At 67.7% G+C, this 17,388-nt stretch overlaps 2 protein-coding genes across 3 annotated transcripts; one reads left to right on the forward strand and one right to left on the reverse strand.

Moving 5' to 3' along the window:
• Positions 1-357: 357 nt before the first annotated feature.
• On the reverse strand, positions 358-5,245 carry PGAP3 (post-GPI attachment to proteins phospholipase 3). Of its 2 annotated transcripts, XM_063403765.1 has the most exons (8): positions 4,991-5,243; positions 4,273-4,370; positions 4,041-4,193; positions 3,219-3,281; positions 3,038-3,099; positions 2,072-2,208; positions 1,297-1,501; positions 361-525 (listed from the first exon to the last, which is right to left on the reverse strand). In XM_063403765.1, exons 1-8 carry the CDS (start codon positions 5,181-5,183, stop codon positions 462-464), a joined length of 975 nt encoding a protein of 324 aa, XP_063259835.1. In that variant the 5' UTR covers positions 5,184-5,243; the 3' UTR covers positions 361-461. The 2 variants fall into 2 exon arrangements, with proteins under 2 accessions (XP_063259836.1, XP_063259835.1); XM_063403766.1 differs by lacking the exon at positions 4,041-4,193 and having other exon boundaries at positions 358-525; positions 4,991-5,245.
• A 1,578-nt stretch (positions 5,246-6,823) lies between these two features.
• Positions 6,824-17,214, forward strand: ERBB2 (erb-b2 receptor tyrosine kinase 2). Its single transcript, XM_063403760.1, has 27 exons — positions 6,824-6,919; positions 9,512-9,663; positions 9,736-9,922; positions 10,181-10,318; positions 10,412-10,480; positions 11,119-11,231; positions 11,307-11,448; positions 11,518-11,634; positions 12,186-12,312; positions 12,390-12,463; positions 12,545-12,635; positions 13,095-13,294; positions 13,377-13,509; positions 13,600-13,690; positions 13,771-13,931; positions 14,030-14,077; positions 14,159-14,297; positions 14,387-14,509; positions 14,586-14,684; positions 14,775-14,960; positions 15,038-15,193; positions 15,276-15,351; positions 15,430-15,576; positions 15,664-15,761; positions 15,835-16,005; positions 16,150-16,408; positions 16,507-17,214. Exons 1-27 carry the CDS (start codon positions 6,844-6,846, stop codon positions 16,830-16,832), a joined length of 3,699 nt encoding a protein of 1,232 aa, XP_063259830.1. The 5' UTR covers positions 6,824-6,843; the 3' UTR covers positions 16,833-17,214.
• Positions 17,215-17,388: the final 174 nt, after the last annotated feature.

Below are 17,388 nucleotides of genomic sequence, written 5' to 3' on the forward strand. Positions count from 1 at the left end.
TGAACTCAGCTTTATTCACATCCCACAGCACACCCGGGGAGGGGGACGAGGGGGGCACAGCCCCTCTGGGCCGGGAGGGGGCACACCCAGCCCCAAGGCACCCACACAACACCCCCCATCCTGCCAGAGCCACCCAGCAGGGCCCCCCCATGCACACAGCCACCCCCACATCACCCACGTGTCCCCCAGCAGCCACTGTCACCTCGTGGGGGTCCCCAGCTCAGCATGGGGAGGGTTTTTGGGGGGGCTCAGCTGTCCTTGACCCCTCTGCGCCCAGCAGTGGGGGGATTCCCACCCCCCTCCAGGGAGATGGGGGGCACGGGGGGTCGGGGGGAGAAAAACAAACCTCAGAAGGCAACCGGGGGGGGCAGGAGGCCGGGGGGGGCCGGGGGGGTCACTTGGCACAGGGCAGGGCAGGGCCCTGGGGGGGCACGAGGGGTTCCACCCCCCCCCCGGCAGCTCTAGTCCACTTTGAAGAGGTCGGAGTTGGCCTTCAGGAGGTAGAGGCTGTCGTCCACCAGGAAACTGGGGGGACAGGGCGGGGGTGAGGGGGGGTCTGAGCCACAGCCCCCCCGTCTGGCTGGGCCATGCAGGGTGGGGAGGGGGGGATTAGGGGAGCCCCAACCCCAGAGCTGAGCACAGCAACCCCCTGCAACCCCCTGCTGAGCAGCAGAGGGGTCCCTGCAGCACCCCAAGGGCAAGAAGGGGACCCCCAGCACCCTGATTTAAAAAGGGGGGGGGGGGTCTGTGCATGCTATGGGCAAGAGAGGGACTACAAACATCCCATGGGAAACCCACGGGCCCTGAGCACCCCAAATTTTCAAGAGGGATCTACCCAGCACGACATGGTCCAAGAGAGGGGCACCCAGCACCCCAAGTGAGGTGCCCAGCACCCCAGTTTCAAGGCTGAGACTCCCAGCACCCCATGGAAAACTGTGGGGGACACCTGAATTTTAACAGGGGGGTATCCAGCACGCTCTGGACAAGAATAGGGTCTCCAGCCCCTTGATTTTGAGGATGGCACCTCCAGCACCCCATGGATCAAAGGGGCCCTGATCACCCCAATTTTAAGAGGGGGCCCCCAGCATCTCAGTTTCAAGCGTGACACTCCCAGCACCCCACTAAACCTGAGGGAGGTCCCAAGCACCCCAATTCCAGGAGGGGTCCCCCAGCACTCCCATCCCCCTCAGGCCACAGCAGAGCCCCCCAAACCCTGGGGGGGAAAGTGCTGCACCCCCCCTGAGGAACACGGGGAGCCCCCCACCCCTATTTTAAACGGGCAGGGGTCTCACTGACCTGTAGAAGAGCACGTTGAGGGGGATGGTCCCGATGTGCCAGAGCGCGTGGGCGTCCAGCACCCAGAGCAGGGGCGGGAAGTCGAGGAGCTCGAGCAGCGCCAGCGCCTGCAGCAGCAGCACGGCGGCCGCGCACTTCCACACGTGCGGGAGGCGGCGGCCCTGCCGCAGGCACCACCGCAGCCACCACGCCACCGTCAGCATGCCTGGAAAAGGAGGGGAGGGGGCCCAAATCCTGTCAGTGTTCCTGGGAAAAGGAGGGGAGGGGGTGCCCAAACTCTGCCAGCGCTCCTGGGAAAAGGAGGGGAGGGGATGTCCAAACCCTGTCAGCATCCCTGGAAAAGGAGGGGACCCTGTCAGAATTCCTGGGAAAAGGAGGGGAGGGGGTGCCCAAACCCCGTCAGAATTCCTAGGAAAAGGAGGGGAGCGGGTACCCAGACACTGTCAGAATTCCTGGGAAAATGAGGGGAGGGGGGCCCAAACCCTGGTCAGAATTCCTGGGAAAGGAGGGGAGGGCGTGCCCAAACCCTGGTCAGGATTCCTGGAAAAGGAGGGGAGGGGGGCCCAGACCCTGTCAGCATCCCTGGAAAAGGAGGGGACCCTGTCAGGATTCCTGGGAAAACGTGAGGGTTCAGAGACAGGGGGATACCCAAACTCCTGGTCAGCATTCCTGGGAAAATGGGGAGCTCAGGGATGGAGACCACACAGACTGACCCCTGACACAGCCCCAGTCCATCCCAGCGCCTCCCAGTCCATCCCAGTGCCCCTCAGCTCACCAGCAGCGGCGTTGGCCACCAGGTTGTAGCCGTAGTCAAAGCGCACCAGGCTCAGGTAGGAGATGTGGCCGGCGAGGAAGAGCAGGAGGAAGGCTCTGAAGATGCTGATTAAGGCCGGGCGCTGCAGCCCCAGCGTCCTGTGGGGAAGGGGCATGGTCAGGGTCCTCCCAGTACGGCCCAGGGTCCTCCCAGCACGGCCCAGGGTCCTCCCAGCACGGCCCAGGGTCCTCCCAGCACGGCCCAGGGTCCTCCCAGCACGGCCCAGGGTCCTCCCAGGAGCTCCAGTGATGCCCAAAGTGGCCCAACAGAGGCCAGCACCTTCCCCAGTAAAGTCCAGTGGCTCCCAGTACAAACCCAGTGGTCCCCAACACGACCCAGCACCTCCCAGTATGGCCCAGAGTCACCAGTATAACCTGAGTGACCCCTAACACAACCCCCAGTAGCTCCCAGAACAGAACCGGCACAGCCCAGTGGCTGCCAGTATAGAAGTGGCAAGGTCCAGTGACCCCTCCCAGCAAGACCCAGTGCCTCCCAGTATAGCTCAATGCCTCCCAGTACAGTCCCCAGTCTAGCTGTAGCTGGCCCCAGTGCATCCTAGTCTGGTCCCAGTGTGGCCCTGCAGCCTCTAGCCAAGCCTCAGGACAGCCCAGTGTGCTCCAGTCTGTCCCCAGTGCCCCCCAGTCCGTCCCCAGTGCCCTCCAGTGCCCCCCAGTCCATCCCCAGTGCCCCCAGTCCATCCCCAGTGCCCCCCGGTCCGTCCCCAGTGCCCCCCAGTCTGCCCCCAGTCCGTCCCCAGTGGCCCCCAGTCCATCCCCAGTGCCCCCAGTCCGTCCCCAGTGCCCCCCGGTCCGTCCCCAGTGCCCCCCGGTCCGTCCCCAGTGCCCCCCAGTCCATCCCCAGTGCCCCCAGTCCGTCCCCAGTGCCGCCAGTCCGTCCCCAGTGCCCCCAGTCCGTCCCAGTGCTCACCTGACACAGCACAGGTACACGGAGTGCAGGACGACGGCCGAAGCACAGAAATAATCCAGTTTCTGCGGGATTTGGGGATGGCTGAGCTGCGCTGGCAGTGTGGGAAGGGGGGTGGGGAGGGTCTGTCACCTCCCAGGACCCCCGGGGGCTTGGGGACACTCTGGGGGTGCCACCCCCTCACCTCCGTCAGCGCCGTGTCCCTCGTGTGGAATACGGTGGACCAGAACCAGGCGTTTAAGGAGACCTGGGAAAGGGGGAAATTTGGGATTTGGGGGCTGAGGGCCATGGGAATGGGATGGGGAGGGGGGAACGGCTGGAGCTGGGTGGGATTGGGGGGTTCTGGAGAAAATCTGGGGGAAGGGGAAGGAAAATGGGGTGAGGGGAAGGGAAGGGGAAGAGAGTGGAAGAAGGAAGGGGAAGGAGAAAAAGGGAAGGGAAAGATAAAGGGGAAAAGGGGAAGAAAAGGAGGAAAAAAGGGGGAAAAAAGGGGGAAAAAAAGGGGGGGAAAAGGGGGGGAAAGGGGGAAAAAAGGGGGAAAAAAGCGGGGGGAAAAAAGCGGGGGGAAAAAAGCGGGGGGAAAAAAGCGGGGGGAAAAAAGCGGGGGGAAAAAAGCGGGGGGAAAAAAGCGGGGGGAAAAGAAGGGGGGGGAAAAGAAGGGGGGAAAAGAAGGGGGGAAAAGAAGGGGGGAAAAGAAGGGGGGAAAAGAAGGGGGGAAAAGAAGGGGGGAAAAGAAGGGGGGAAAAGAAGGGGGGAAAAGAAGGGGGAAAGGAAGGGGGAAAGGAAGGGGGAAAGGAAGGGGGAAAGGAAGGGGGAAAGGAAGGGGGAAAGGAAGGGGGAAAAGAAGGGGGAAAAGAAGGGGGAAAAGAAGGGGGAAAAGAGGGTCGGGGGAAAAGAGGGTCGGGGGAAAAGAGGGTCGGGGGAAAAGAGGGTCGGGGGAAAAGAGGGTCGGGGGAAAAGAGGGTCGGGGGAAAAGAGGGTCGGGGAAAAGGCAGGCAGGGCTCACCCAGGCAAAGGCGACGCAGGTGGGGTAGGTGGGCGCGGCGGGGGGCACGGCTGCCCGGTAGCGCAGCAGCATCACCAGGCTGGCCAGGCCATTGAGGAAGGAGGCGAAGGCGGAGGCCGGCTCCTGGAAGAACAGGAACCGCGAGAAGGGCCACTGGGAGGGGACAGTGGGGACAGCGGGGTCAGCGGGCACGGGGGACCCCGATCTGACCCCCCCGGGGAGCCCCCCTCACCTTTCCGTGGAACTGGGGCACGCGGTGGCCGCCCTGCTGGTACAGCCGCACTGTCAGCCACATGCACTCGTATTTGCACTCATCCCGGCACGTCCAGCCTGCGGCACACACCAGTGCCTCCCAGTATGCACCAGTGGGTAATGGGAGTGGGGGGGTTCACCCTGTGGTACCGGGGATCCTCCCAGCCCACACCCCAGGCGTCACTGGGGATCACCGGACAGTCTGGGAGGGCACCCAGTTGTCCCCATGGTGACCAGTAGCATGGCCCAGTAGCTCCCAGTATGGCCCAGTGTCCCTCCAGATGGTTCAGGGATGCCCGAACTGGCCCAACACCTCCCCTGGCAAAGTCCAGTGTCCCCACAGAATGACTCAGTGACTCCCCAGTATGGCCCAGTGACCCCACTTCATTGTCCAGCACCTCCCAGTATGGACCAGTAGCAACCAGCATGAGCCAGTGACCCCCGGCATAGAGGTGGCATGGTCCAGTCACCCCCCCAGCATCACCCAGGGCTTCCCAGTCCAACCCCAGTATGCCCCAACAGCTTCAGGCCAGGCCAGCCCAGGGCTCCCCAGCACTTCCCAGTTCGGCCCCAGCATCTCCCAGTGCCCCTCAGACAGGAGGGGGCGTGGCTTCAGAAGGGGCGTGGCCCCCCAGTGGGTGCAGCCCATGGGGCGTGGCCTCAGGGTCCGTCAACCAATGAGCGCGGGGGGGCGGTACCTGTCAGGCCCATGTAGAGCGGCTGCCGGGCGCGGAAGTGCCGCAGTGCAGCCCCCGAGCAGTTCTGCCGCTCGCAGCGGCTCAGGCACTCCCGGTACAGCGGTTCTCGGTCTCCCTGCGAGCATCGGGCCGGGCCCGGCGCCGCCGCCGCCATGAGAAGCAGCAGCAGCAGCAGCGCGGCCCGCGCCGCCATCGCCGCCCGGCCCGGCCGCTTCCGGCCCGCCCCGGAGATAGGGGCCGGCGCGGGGCACTATGGGATATACCGCCCCCGCCGGCCGCGGGAGGCCATGGGATACAGTCCCCCGAGCGGGAGGATCATGGGATATATCCCCCCATGTACGCTCTGCGGAGGATCATGGGATATATCCCCCCGTGTACACTCGGCGGAGGATCATGGGATATATCCCCCCACGAGGCCCGGGGATCCCGGGGCACTGCGGGGACCCTCCAGTGTCCTGCGGGGCCCGGGGACAGCGCGGCCTGAGGAACTGAGTGGTCCCGGCCATTGCGGGGACCCTCCAGTGTCCTGCGGGGCTCGGGGACAGTTCAGGGCCCGGGGACAGCGCGGCCTGAGGAGCTGAGTGGTCCCGGCCATGCGGGACCCCCGCAGCGGCCGTGGGATGAGGTCGCGGTGGCGGCCTGGCCTGAGGTGACAGTGATGTCCTGGATCCCCAATCCTGCCCCCGCGGCAGGCGGGACCCCAACACCGAGAGCCCCCTCCCTGTCTGGGGGCTCCTCCCTCGTGGCAGCCTCGGTGGCACGTGTGGAAGCACAGGCTGGGGTCACCCAAGGGTACACGGGGGTGGAACCTGCCCTGTGGGGTTGTCACATCCTGTCCCCCCGTCCTGGCTGCTCCTGGTGCAGTGCCTGGCTCTGCCCGGCCGGGGGGTTCGGGTGAGGCCCCCACCTGTGGGAGCCCCCACCTGGGCAGGACCCCACGTTCCAATCCCCTCTGTGTGCCCAGGGCAGCAGGTGAAGGTGGAACAGGTGGGGGACAGGTGCCAGCTCTTGGTCACCTCATCGGGGACCCGTTAGATGCTGCTGGACTGTCCCTGTCACCCAGGACTGTCCCTATCCCCCAGGACACCTGCACCATTCCTGAGTGCCAGGTCTGTCCCCCCACCCCCTGGGACTGACCCCCCCGACCCATGAGTGGCATTTCTGTCCCCCCTCCCCTACCTGGGTGACAGTCACAGCCCCAGTGAGGCAGATGAGGGGACAGGGATGGAGGGCTTGTCCTCCCCCCCATTCAGGTGACCCCCGCCCCCAGGATCGCAGCAGGACCCCCGGACAGGAGAGCCCCGGGGCTGGGGAGTCCCCGGTGCTCCCCAGGGAATGGGAACCGGGAACTCCGGGATGGGAAATCCCGAGTCCGAGGTGTTGTGGGGGGATGGATTGGAGTGGGGGGCCAGGGGTGAGGGGTTCCTGGCGCTCCGAGGGAAAGTGGGATCGCAGCCAGGGGGTCCCCACTGCTCCCGGGTAGCGGATGGGGGGTCTGGGGCGGGGAACACCCCCCGATCCGGGGGATGGGAAGGGCGAACGAGGGGTCCCCGGTGCTCCCGCGGGATGGACGGCGGTGACTCCCAGTGCTACGGAGGTCGGGAAAAGGGAAGGGGGAGACCGGGGCGGGAGGTGCTCGGTGCTCCGGGAGGTTGGACGGGGGATCTGTCCTGCTCCGGGCCGGCGGGAGCGCGCGGGGGCGGCGGGAGCGCGCGGCGCGCCCTCGCCCGGGGCCGGGACCGGGATCGGGATCGCGAGGCGGAGCCCGGGAGCGGCGGGAGGCGGCGGCTCCGGCTCCGCAAACTTTCCCGGAGCGGCGGCGGGGCCATGGGCCGCGGCCCGCGCTGAGCACCATGATCGCGGCCGGGGGCTGCCTCGGCGCCGGGCTGCTGCTGCTGGCCGCCCTCTGCCCCCACGCCGCCGCTGAAGGTGGGTCCCACGGGCGAGCTCCGGGGGGCACCGGGGACACCGGGAATCGGGGGGACCCCGGGCTACGGGAGCGTCCCCGGCGCCGCGACTTCGCACAAAGTTTTGCACGGGACCGACCGGGACCGGGGGGGCACCGAGAGGGAGAACCGGGAAAGGGAGGGGGGGACACGGGGGGCGTGACCGAGAGGGCACCGGGGGGACATTGGGGGTGGGACCGAGTGGAAAACCGGGAGGGGACCGAGGGGGCAGCGGGAGGGGACCGAGGGGGCAGCGAGAGGGGACCGAAGGGGCCCCGAGTTGGGAACGAGAGGGGCACCGGGAGCGGGACCGGGCAGCTCTGGGTCGTGGGGGCACCGGGCCGCGGGGTCCGGTGTGCCCGGGGACTGCGCGGTTGGAAGTGACGGGACCGCCTCCCCCGGTCCTTCCCCGGTCTCCCCGCTGCCCACTCGGTGCCCCCGGTTCTCCCCGCCGCGGGCAGCGCGACCCTGGTGTCCCCGCGCCGCGGCTGCCCGCCAGGACTGGGGGCCGAACTGGTGTGTACTGGGAGGCGCTGGAGCCAAGGGGGAGGCCCTGCCCGCTGTGCCTCGGCCTCCCCGCGGGGGACGACCCCCGGTGCCGCTTTCCCGAGAGGAATTTAGGAATTTAGGCTCCGGTGCAGCCCGGAGCGGGGACCCCTCCGTTGCAGCCGGTCCCAGGGCTCCGGTACCGCCGGGACAAGCGGGGACGGGGCCCCTCAAATTGTTGGGGTTCCCTTCCCGTGGGCATCGGGAGGCTTCGGGGTGCGGGGCAGGCGCGGTGCCCCACGGAGCCGCTGGGTGGGCGGCTGGGTGCGTCCCCGTCGCTCCCATCCACATTCTCGACGTGCCGCACCCAGCCCAGCCCCGGGGGGAGCGGGGAGCCCGGCCCGACAGCCCCCGGGCCTCGGCCAGGCACCGCGGCGGGGCTGGCAGGAACGGGGCCAGCAGGGGACGGCGCTGGTGGCCCCAAAGTTGGCACCAGCAGCCCCAAAAGTTGGACCCTGCTGCCTCCCTGTTGGGGGGCTGCTCCAGCACCGGGCGTTTGGAAAGTGAATGCCCGCTGGGACTGAGGGGGTGTGAGGCGGTGGGACAGGGACGTGGGGACACGGGTGGCCTCTGCGCCTGGCACCCCCAGCTCACTCTGCCTGGAGGGTCTGTGTGGGGCGAGCTCCTGGTTAGGGACACCCCGGCGTCTCCCCGTCCCTGGGAGCCCCAGGTCAGGGCAGCCCCGTGGGCACGTGGCCGAAGAGCTTTGCCGGACACCCGTGGGTGCTTCGCGGTGGCAGCGCCGGCTGGAGCGAGCCGGGCAGGATGGATCAGGCACTGCCCTTCCCAGCGCCCCGCCAGGGACCCGGGCGAGCAGACCAGCTCCTGGGGCACGCAGCCAGGATCCCACCAGGATCTGGCGCTGCCGCTCACTTGTCCCACCCGCCCTTTGGCCCGGGGAAGCCCCAGCACCCCGCGCCTGTGCCACGGCAGGTGTGGGCAGAGACCTTGAGCTTTGGCCGCCCAACACAACGGCACGTTCCCTTCCGGGGTCCCCCCTTTTGCACGGCTGGTAGGGTGGGAGAGAGCTGAACTCCGCATTCGGGGGGCTTCCTCCTTCCTGGCCATATTTTCCGTGGCTCAGAGGCCTCGGAGCAGGCGGGGGAGGCGAGTGCCAGCCGGGTCTCTTGGACACGGGGCCGCGCCCGCAGCTGCCCAGCACCGGGGGCTGTCACTCAGCCACGGAGCAGCCGGGGACCGGCACACGAACCCCCGTGTGCCAGACCCCCGTGTGCCCCCCTGCCCCGTGCAGCGGCTCAAGGCTGGCCTGTCACTCTGGGAGTGACACTGCGGTGGCAGTAGGGTCAGCGCCGGGCTCGGTGTCAGAGCGGGGCTGGGCTCCGGCGTGGGGGCTCTCCCCGGGGAGGTGTTGGGGCGCCGGGGGCCGCGGGCGCGCCGGGGCTGGGCCGTGCCCGCCAGCCCTGCGTCACCGCTGCTCCCCAAACACGCCCGACCTGAAAAGGCGGTTCCAGCCGGGAGCGGGCGGCCGGGGCCCTGTGCCACCCGCGCCCGTGACTCACTCGCCCGGGGCCTGGCACCCAGGCCGGGCTCCCGCGCCCCCCACCCCGCCTGGGAGCCGCGGGGATGCTCGCCCGGCCAGCAGCCCCCCACACTGGGGCCGGCCGGGCCCCGCAGCCGTCGCCGCTCAACAATCGGGTCTTGTCTCGGCGCGGCCGCCCCGGCGGCGTGGGCAGCGCATTCCTGCCCGCGGCCCCCGCTCCGGCCCCGCGGCTCTGGGGGTCCCAACCCAGCCCCTGCCCAGGCAGTGCCCGGGCCCCGCCGCGGGCTCGGGGTGACACCGGGCACCGCTGTCCCTCGAGCGGGGCCCGGTGCCAGAGCGGGAGCAGCTCCGCCGCGTGCCGGGGTGGGAGCCGGGGGATGCAGGAAACCCATCGGAAGCTGTCGGGAGCAGCCCCGGAGATAAACGGCGGCCGCCGCCTCCGCCGCGTTTCCTGCGGGGGCCGGAGCTCGATGTCCCACGGGGGAGAGGAGGGGTCGGGGACACGCTGAGCCCCCGCTGTCCCCACAGTCTGCACCGGCACGGACATGAAGCTGCTGCGTCCCTCCAGCCCCGAGAGCCACTACGAGACCCTGCGGCACCTCTACCAGGGCTGCCAGGTGGTCCAGGGCAACCTGGAACTCACCTACCTGCCCGCCGACGCCGACACCGCCTTCCTCAAGGTGCGAAACGCCCCGGGGAGGGGGAAACAGGGGGGTCCGGCCGGCCCCTGACGCGTGTCCCCCCCATCCCAGGACATCAAGGAGGTGCAGGGGTACGTGCTGATCGCGGAGAACCAAGTGAGCGGGCTGGAGCTGCAGAGCCTGCGCATCATCCGCGGCACGCAGCTCTTCCAGGAGCGCTACGCCCTGGCCGTGGTGGGCAACGCTGGCCCCGCCGGGGCGCCGGGGCTGTGCCAGCTCGGCATGAGGCACCTGACAGGTGGGGAACCCCCGGCCGGGGCAGGCACGGGGTGCTGGGGGATGTGGGGTGCTGCTCCTGCAGCTGGGAGCTGCCAGCTCCGGTCTGGGGTGGATGGTCCCATGGGTCCCTGTCCAGGTCTGGGTGTCCCCATGGTGGGTCCCCACCCAGAATTGGATGCTTCCATGGAGTGGCAGGTCCCTACCACGGACTGGGAGTGCCCACGGGGCTGCAGGACCAGCTGTGGCCATGCTGACCCCCCTACCTGTCCCCCCCCAGAGATCCTGAAGGGAGGGGTGCTCATCGAGAGGAACCCCGAGCTCTGCTTCCAGGAGACCATCCTCTGGAGTGACATCCTCCACCGGCACAACGAGTTCCGCGCCGAGATCCAGGTGGAGACCACCCGCACCCGTGGCTGTGAGTGCCCCGGGAGGGGGGCGCTGGTACCAGGGAGGGGTCTGGGGGTTCCAGCCCCCCCGGCACCCCCTGCTCACGCTTCCCCCCACACAGGTCCCGACTGCCGGGCGCTCTGTGCCGAGGGGCACTGCTGGGGTGACAGCAAACAGGACTGCCAGACACGTGAGTGTGGGGCCCACAGAGGCTCTGAGCCCCCCAAGGACCCCCAAAGCCCCTGGGAACCTCTTTCCTTCCCTTTATGTGCCCCTGCTCCACTGATCCCCTCTTGGCACCCAAATCTGTCCCAGAGACTCCGTGGACCTTCTGATTGCACCCCCAAATTGCCCTACTGAGCCCTACTTGCCACCTAAATCCTGTTCCCAGAGACCCTCTGGACCTTCCATTTGCCCCCCCAAATCTCTGCCCCACTGACCCCTATTTGCCACCTAAATCTTGCCCCCAGAAGCACCCTGACCTTCTGTTTATCCCCCAAATCTTTGTTCCACTGAGCCCTACACGGCACCCAAGCCCTGGCCCCAGAGATCCCCTAAAATCCCTGCTGTGAGAGCCTCCCCTTACACCCCAAATCCCTGCCCTGAGGAGCTCTGCTTACACCCCAAATCCCAGCCCTGGGAACCCCCCTTACCCCCCAGATCCTGCCCCACTGCCCCCACTTGGCACCTGAATTCCCACCATCCACATTTGTACCCTCAGAACCCCCCTACCCTCCAGCCCCTCCCCCTGGGGACCCCCCCCATTGCCTGGAGGGGGGTGATCCATGGGGGTCCCCGTCCCCAGCGTGTCCCCCCGTGCCCCCACAGTGACCAGCAGCATCTGCCACGGCTGCCCACGCTGCAAGGGCACCAAGCCCACGGACTGCTGCCACGAGCAGTGCGCCGCCGGCTGCACCGGCCCCAAGCACTCCGACTGCCTGGTGAGCCCGGGACGGGGGCACTGGGGGTCCTGGGGGGGAACAGGGGGTCTCACACGGCTGTGTCCCCCCCCCCAGGCGTGCCTGAACTTCAACCGGAGCGGGATCTGCGAGCTGCACTGCCCCCCACTCGTCGTGTACAACTCGGACACTTTCGAGTCGATGCCCAACCCCGATGGGCGCTACACCTTTGGTGCCAGCTGTGTCAGCCAGTGTCCCTGTGAGTGACACTCTGGGGGGGGACAGGGGCAGCCAGCGTGGCCCTGACCCCTCCTCCTGCCCCCTCCAGACAACTACCTCGCCACGGAGGTGGGGTCCTGCACCCTCGTGTGCCCCCAGAACAGCCAGGAGGTCACGGTCAACAACGTCCAGAAGTGTGAGAAGTGCAGCAAACCCTGCCCGGAGGGTGAGAAACTCCCCTGGGGTTTGGGGGGGCTCTGGGTGCCCTGGGGATGTGGGTGAGCAGCACCCAGGGGCTGGGGAGGGGGGCTCTGGAGACTGTGGATGGGCAGCTCCTCCATGTCCTGGGGGGCTCGTGGACTTCCCAAGGTTGTGGGTGAGCAGCCCCCCAGTATCGGGACAGGTCTGGGGACCCCAGGGATGTGGGTGAGCAGTCCCCTGGGACTGGGGGGACTCTGGGAACCCCAAGGGTGTGGGTAAGCAGCATTCCCAAGCCTTGGGGGGCTCTGGGGACCCCAGGGATGTGGGTGAGCAGTCCCCTGGGACCGGGGGGACTCTGGGAACCCCAAGAGTGTGGGTGAGCACATTCCCAACTCTTGGGGGGCTCTGGGGACCCCAGGGATGTGGGTGATCCGTCCCCAGTGCAGCTCTGGGGACTCCAAGGCTGTGTGGGGGTGCTGCTGTGCACTGTGGGGGTTCCTCCACGGCTGCTGGGGCAGTGTTTTAGGGGGCTGGGGGGTCCTGGCTGAGCACCCCAGCCCTGCTGTGCCCCTCCAGTGTGCTACGGGCTGGGAGTGGATTTCCTGAAGGGCGTCCGTGCCGTGAACGCCTCCAACATCCAGCACTTCTCCGGCTGCACCAAGATTTTTGGGAGCCTGGCCTTCCTGCCCGAGACCTTTGCTGGGTGAGTGCCTGATGCCCCTCCCTGAGCCCACCGGGACCCCCAGAGGGACCCCCCCAACCTCCCTCCCATCCCCACAGGGACCCCAGCACCAACACCCCACCCCTGGACCCCAAACTGCTGCGGATCTTCGAGAGCCTGGAGGAGCTGACGGGTGAGAGCTGGGGGAGCTGGGGGGGATGCAGGGCTCTGGGGTTGGGGGGGACAGGAGGGGGTGACACTCAGCTGTCCCCAGGCTTCCTCTACATCGCGGCCTGGCCGCCTGATATGAAGGACCTGGGAGTCTTCCAAAACCTGCGGGTGATCCGGGGCCGAGTGCTGCACAAGTGAGCAGGGATGGGGACGTGGGGGGGGACGTGGGGGGACACGGGGGCACCGGGGGACGTGCAGGGACACAGGGGACACAGGAGGGTACACGGGGATGTGTGGAGGGACTCAGAGAGTCACAGAGGGGACACAGGGACATGGAGTGACACGGGAACGTGGGGATGCAGAGGGGACGTGGGGAAATGTTGGAGCACAGGGGGACACGGGGACATGGAGGGGGTTGTGGGAACACACAGGGAGACATGGGGGGACACTGTGGGATGAGGGGGGACATGGGGGATGACAGGACACGAGGGGATATGGGCGGGATGCAGGGGTTGCAGGGGAGACCTGGGTGGCAAGCGGGACGCAGGGGGACACAGGGACATGAAGGGGCCCACATGGGACGCAGGGGGACACGGGAAGGACACGGAGGACGTGGGGGGACACGCGTGTCTCACCCGGGGGTGTCTCGGCAGCGGCGCCTACTCGCTGACGCTGCGGGAGCTGGCGGTGCAGGCGCTGGGGCTGCGGGCCCTGCGGGAGATCAGCAGCGGGATGGTGCTGGTGCACCACAACCCCCAGCTCTGCTTCCTGCAGAAGGTGCCCTGGCACAGCATCTTCCGCAACCCCCGCCAGCGCCTCTTCCAGACCCACAACAAACCCCCCGAGCAGTGCGGTAAGCGGGGGTGGGGGGAGATGGTAGGACCCCCACTCCATTGCTGACAAACCCCCTGGTGCTGACGGTGCCCCTCCTGCAGAGAGCGAGGGGCTGGTTTGCTTCCACCTCTGCGCCCAGGGGCACTGCTGGGGCCCCGGCCCGACCCAGTGCGTGGCGTGCGAGCGCTTCCTGCGCGGCCAGGAGTGCGTGGCCTCCTGCAACCTCCTGGACGGGTGAGTGGAGACCCTGGGGAGCGGCAAACGGAGACCCCACACACGCTGCAGGGTGGGGCTGGACCCCATCCCTGCCCCTTTGCCCTGCAGGGCCGTGCGGGAACACGCCAACGGGACGCGGTGCCTGCCGTGCCACCCCGAGTGCCAGCCCCAGAACGGCACCGAGACCTGCTTCGGATCAGTGAGGACAGGGACACGCCCCGGGCGGGGTGGGGGTGCCCCCAGACCCCTGGGTCCCTCAACCCACGCCGATTCCTGCAGGATCCAGACCAGTGCGTGGCCTGTGCCCACTACAAGGACGCCCAGCAGTGCGTGCGGCGCTGCCCCAGCGGCGTCAAGGCCGACGCGTCCTTCGTGCCCGTCTGGAAATACCCGGATGAATTCGGCGTGTGCCAGCTCTGCCCCACCAACTGCACCCACTCGTGAGTTGGGGGGTCCCCAGCTGGCAAAGGGGTGGCCAGGGGGTGCTGGCAGCTGCAGGGGGCTGCTGACAGCAGGGGGCTGCACCCTGTGTCCCCAGATGCACGATCCGGGATGAGGATGGATGTCCTGTGGACCAGAAGCCGAGGTAGGAGCGTGGCTGTGTTGTGCCACCGCCGCTGCGGGTGCTGGGGGGGTCCCCCACACTGATGGGGACCTTGCCACGCAGCCAGGTGACGTCCATCATCGCCGGCGTGGTGGGGGCCCTGCTGGTCATCGTCCTGCTCCTCATCACCGTCATCTGCGTCAAGCGCCGGCGGCAGCAGGAGCGCAAGCACACGATGCGGCGGCTGCTGCAGGAGACCGAGGTGGGCGCCTCCCGGGGGACAGGGGTGGACCCTCAGTGCCTGGGAGGGGTCAGGAGCCCGGCCCCTCCTCACCCCTCCGTGCCCCACAGCTGGTGGAGCCCCTGACGCCCAGCGGGGCACTCCCCAACCAAGCCCAGATGAGGATCCTCAAGGAGACGGAGCTCAAGAAAGTGAAAGTTTTGGGTTCTGGTGCTTTCGGCACCGTCTATAAGGTGAGGGGTGGGGACAGCACAGAGGGACGTGACCCTCCCTGCTCTGCACCCCCTCACCTGCCTGTCCCCACCTCAGGGCATCTGGATCCCCGATGGGGAGAGCGTGAAGATCCCGGTGGCCATCAAAGTCTTGAGGGAGAACACGTCACCCAAAGCCAACAAGGAGATCCTGGATGTGAGTGTGGCCACAGCACTAGGGGGGGAATGGGGCTGGCAGCGGCTCCTGCCCACCCTGACCCCCACCCTGGCCCCCTCCCGCCCACAGGAGGCCTATGTGATGGCAGGGGTGGGCAGCCCCTACGTGTCCCGGCTGCTGGGCATCTGCCTGACCTCCACGGTGCAGCTGGTGACGCAGCTGATGCCCTACGGCTGCCTGCTGGACTACGTGAGGGAGAACAAGGACCACATCGGCTCCCAGGACCTGCTCAACTGGTGTGTGCAGATCGCCAAGGTAGGACAGGGGACCTGGGTGCCACTGGGGGGGTCCTGGGGGAGAACCAGGGACAGCTGGACGTGTGCCACCTCCAGGGGATGAGTTACCTCGAGGAGGTGAGACTGGTGCACCGGGACTTGGCCGCTCGCAACGTGCTCGTCAAGAGCCCCAACCACGTCAAGATCACCGACTTTGGGCTGGCCCGGCTGCTCGACATCGACGAGACCGAGTACCACGCCGATGGTGGCAAGGTGGGGACTCGGGGACAGTGGTGCTGCCCTCGGTGACAGCCACCCCTCGGTCCTGCTCACCTCTCCATCTGCCCTGTGCCAGGTCCCCATCAAGTGGATGGCGCTGGAGTCCATCCTCCGCCGGCGCTTCACGCACCAGAGCGATGTCTGGAGTTACGGTGCGTCAGGGTGTCCCCACCCCGGGGGATTTGGGGGCTCCCAATGCGCTGCTCACCCCCCACGCCTGTCCCCTCCAGGTGTCACCGTGTGGGAGCTGATGACATTTGGGGCAAAGCCATACGACGGGATCCCCGCCCGGGAGATCCCGGACCTGCTGGAGAAGGGCGAGCGGCTGCCGCAGCCGCCCATCTGCACCATCGACGTCTACATGATCATGGTGAAATGTACGGGGAGGGTACACGGGGACAGGGAGGGGACAGGGCGTGGTGTCACCCTGCTCCTGGCCCTGACGGTACCCGGCTCTGCTCCAGGCTGGATGATTGACTCCGAGTGCCGGCCCAAGTTCCGCGAGCTGGTCACCGAGTTCTCCCGCATGGCCCGCGACCCTCAGCGCTTCGTGGTCATCCAGGTACGCGGGTCCCCAGGGGTCCTGTCCCCTCGCTGGTGACAAGGGCGAGCACTGAGTGGTCTGACCCCCCCAGAATGACCTGGTGGGGCTGCCCGGCTCCATGGACAGCACCTTCTACCGGGCGCTGCTGGATGAGGAGGACATGGACGACCTGGTGGACGCCGAGGAGTACCTGGTGCCTCACCACGGCTTCTTCAGCACCGACACCTCCACCACCTACCGCAGCCGCATCTCCTCCATGCGGGTACGAGGGGAGGGCTGGCAGGGGGCGCCCAGTCCTGGCACAGGCGTGGGGGTGACCCCGTGCCACGTCTGTGAGGGGGGAAGGGCTGGGATGGTCCTCGGGGTGGGCTCAGGTGCCCCACTCCGTGTCCTTTCCCACACCCAGAGCACGGCGGAGTCTCCGGCCAAGGTGGAAGAGGGCGAGGGCTTGGCCTCCTTCCCCTTCCCCGCCCAGGGCCTGGCGGAGGGGACGGAGGGCCCTGTCCCTGAGGCGCCAGATGGGGACAAGGCGGCCCTGCAGAGCCCCCCGGGGCGGGAGCCCGGGACCCTGCCCCGGTACAGCGAGGATCCCACCGGGCTGGCGGCCAAGGACGGAGAGGACCCTGAGGGCTTCACCGTCCCAGCCCCCCACAGCACCATGCCAGGTAGGGAGGGCACGGCCGGACCCCTGGGGAGGTGTTGAGGGGTCCCTGCCTGTTCCACGACCCCCATGGGGGTCCCTAACATGTCACTCACCCTGCAGAGTACGTGAACCAGGCTGGGGAACGCCCGCCCCGCGCCCCCCCATCCCCGCCGGACAAGCCCAAGGGGCACCAGGGGAAGAACGGGCTCATCAAGGACCCCAAGAACTTCCCGGGGCCCTTCGGCCACGCCGTGGAGAACCCCGAGTACCTGGCACCCCACGGGACCCCCGCCCCTGGCCCCTTCAGCCAGGCCTTCGACAACCCCTACTACTGGAACCAGGACCCCGCCAAGGGTGGGGGGCCTGAGGGTGGCCCCGGCACGACGCCCACGGCCGAGAACCCCGAGTACCTGGGCCTGGCCGGCCCCGACGCCACGGCCGTGTAGGAGAAACCCCCCAACTTCACCGAGGCAGCTCAGGGAGGGACAAGCCACGGCTGTGGGGCTGGGGGTCCATCCCCTCTGCCCCGGCCACGGAGGGCTGGGAGAGCCCAGGACGCTGTGGGACAGCGCGGCAGCAGAGTGGGGACAGAGGGGACACCCTCGGTGGCACTGGCAGTGCCTGGAGCAGCCCAGGGAGCTCGGAGCCAGCACGGCCCAGAGAAGGACAGAGCCTCTGCCATCCCCCCCTCTCCAGGGCTGTGCCAGTGCCTGGGACACGTGGACTTGCACTGAGGGCAGCTGGACTGAGAGCAGTCCTGGCTGCTCCGGGATTTTTTGGAAGCACCGGGATGTATATTTGATAATTGTACATTGGTTGTTTTTTCTACTCTGCTGGTCTGTTTGGTTCCCTCTTCTCCGTCGGATCCAGCTGTGTCTCCCAAGGACCAGAATGTCATATCCCTTCCCTTTATCCTTTTTCTTCTCTTTTTCCCTTTTTCCTTCCCCCTTTTCCCCTCTTTTCCTTTCCCTTTCCCCTTATTTTTTCCTTCCCCATTTCCTT

This window comes from Prinia subflava, chromosome 8 (genome assembly GCF_021018805.1).
Source record: "Prinia subflava isolate CZ2003 ecotype Zambia chromosome 8, Cam_Psub_1.2, whole genome shotgun sequence".
NCBI lineage: Eukaryota > Metazoa > Chordata > Aves > Passeriformes > Cisticolidae > Prinia > Prinia subflava.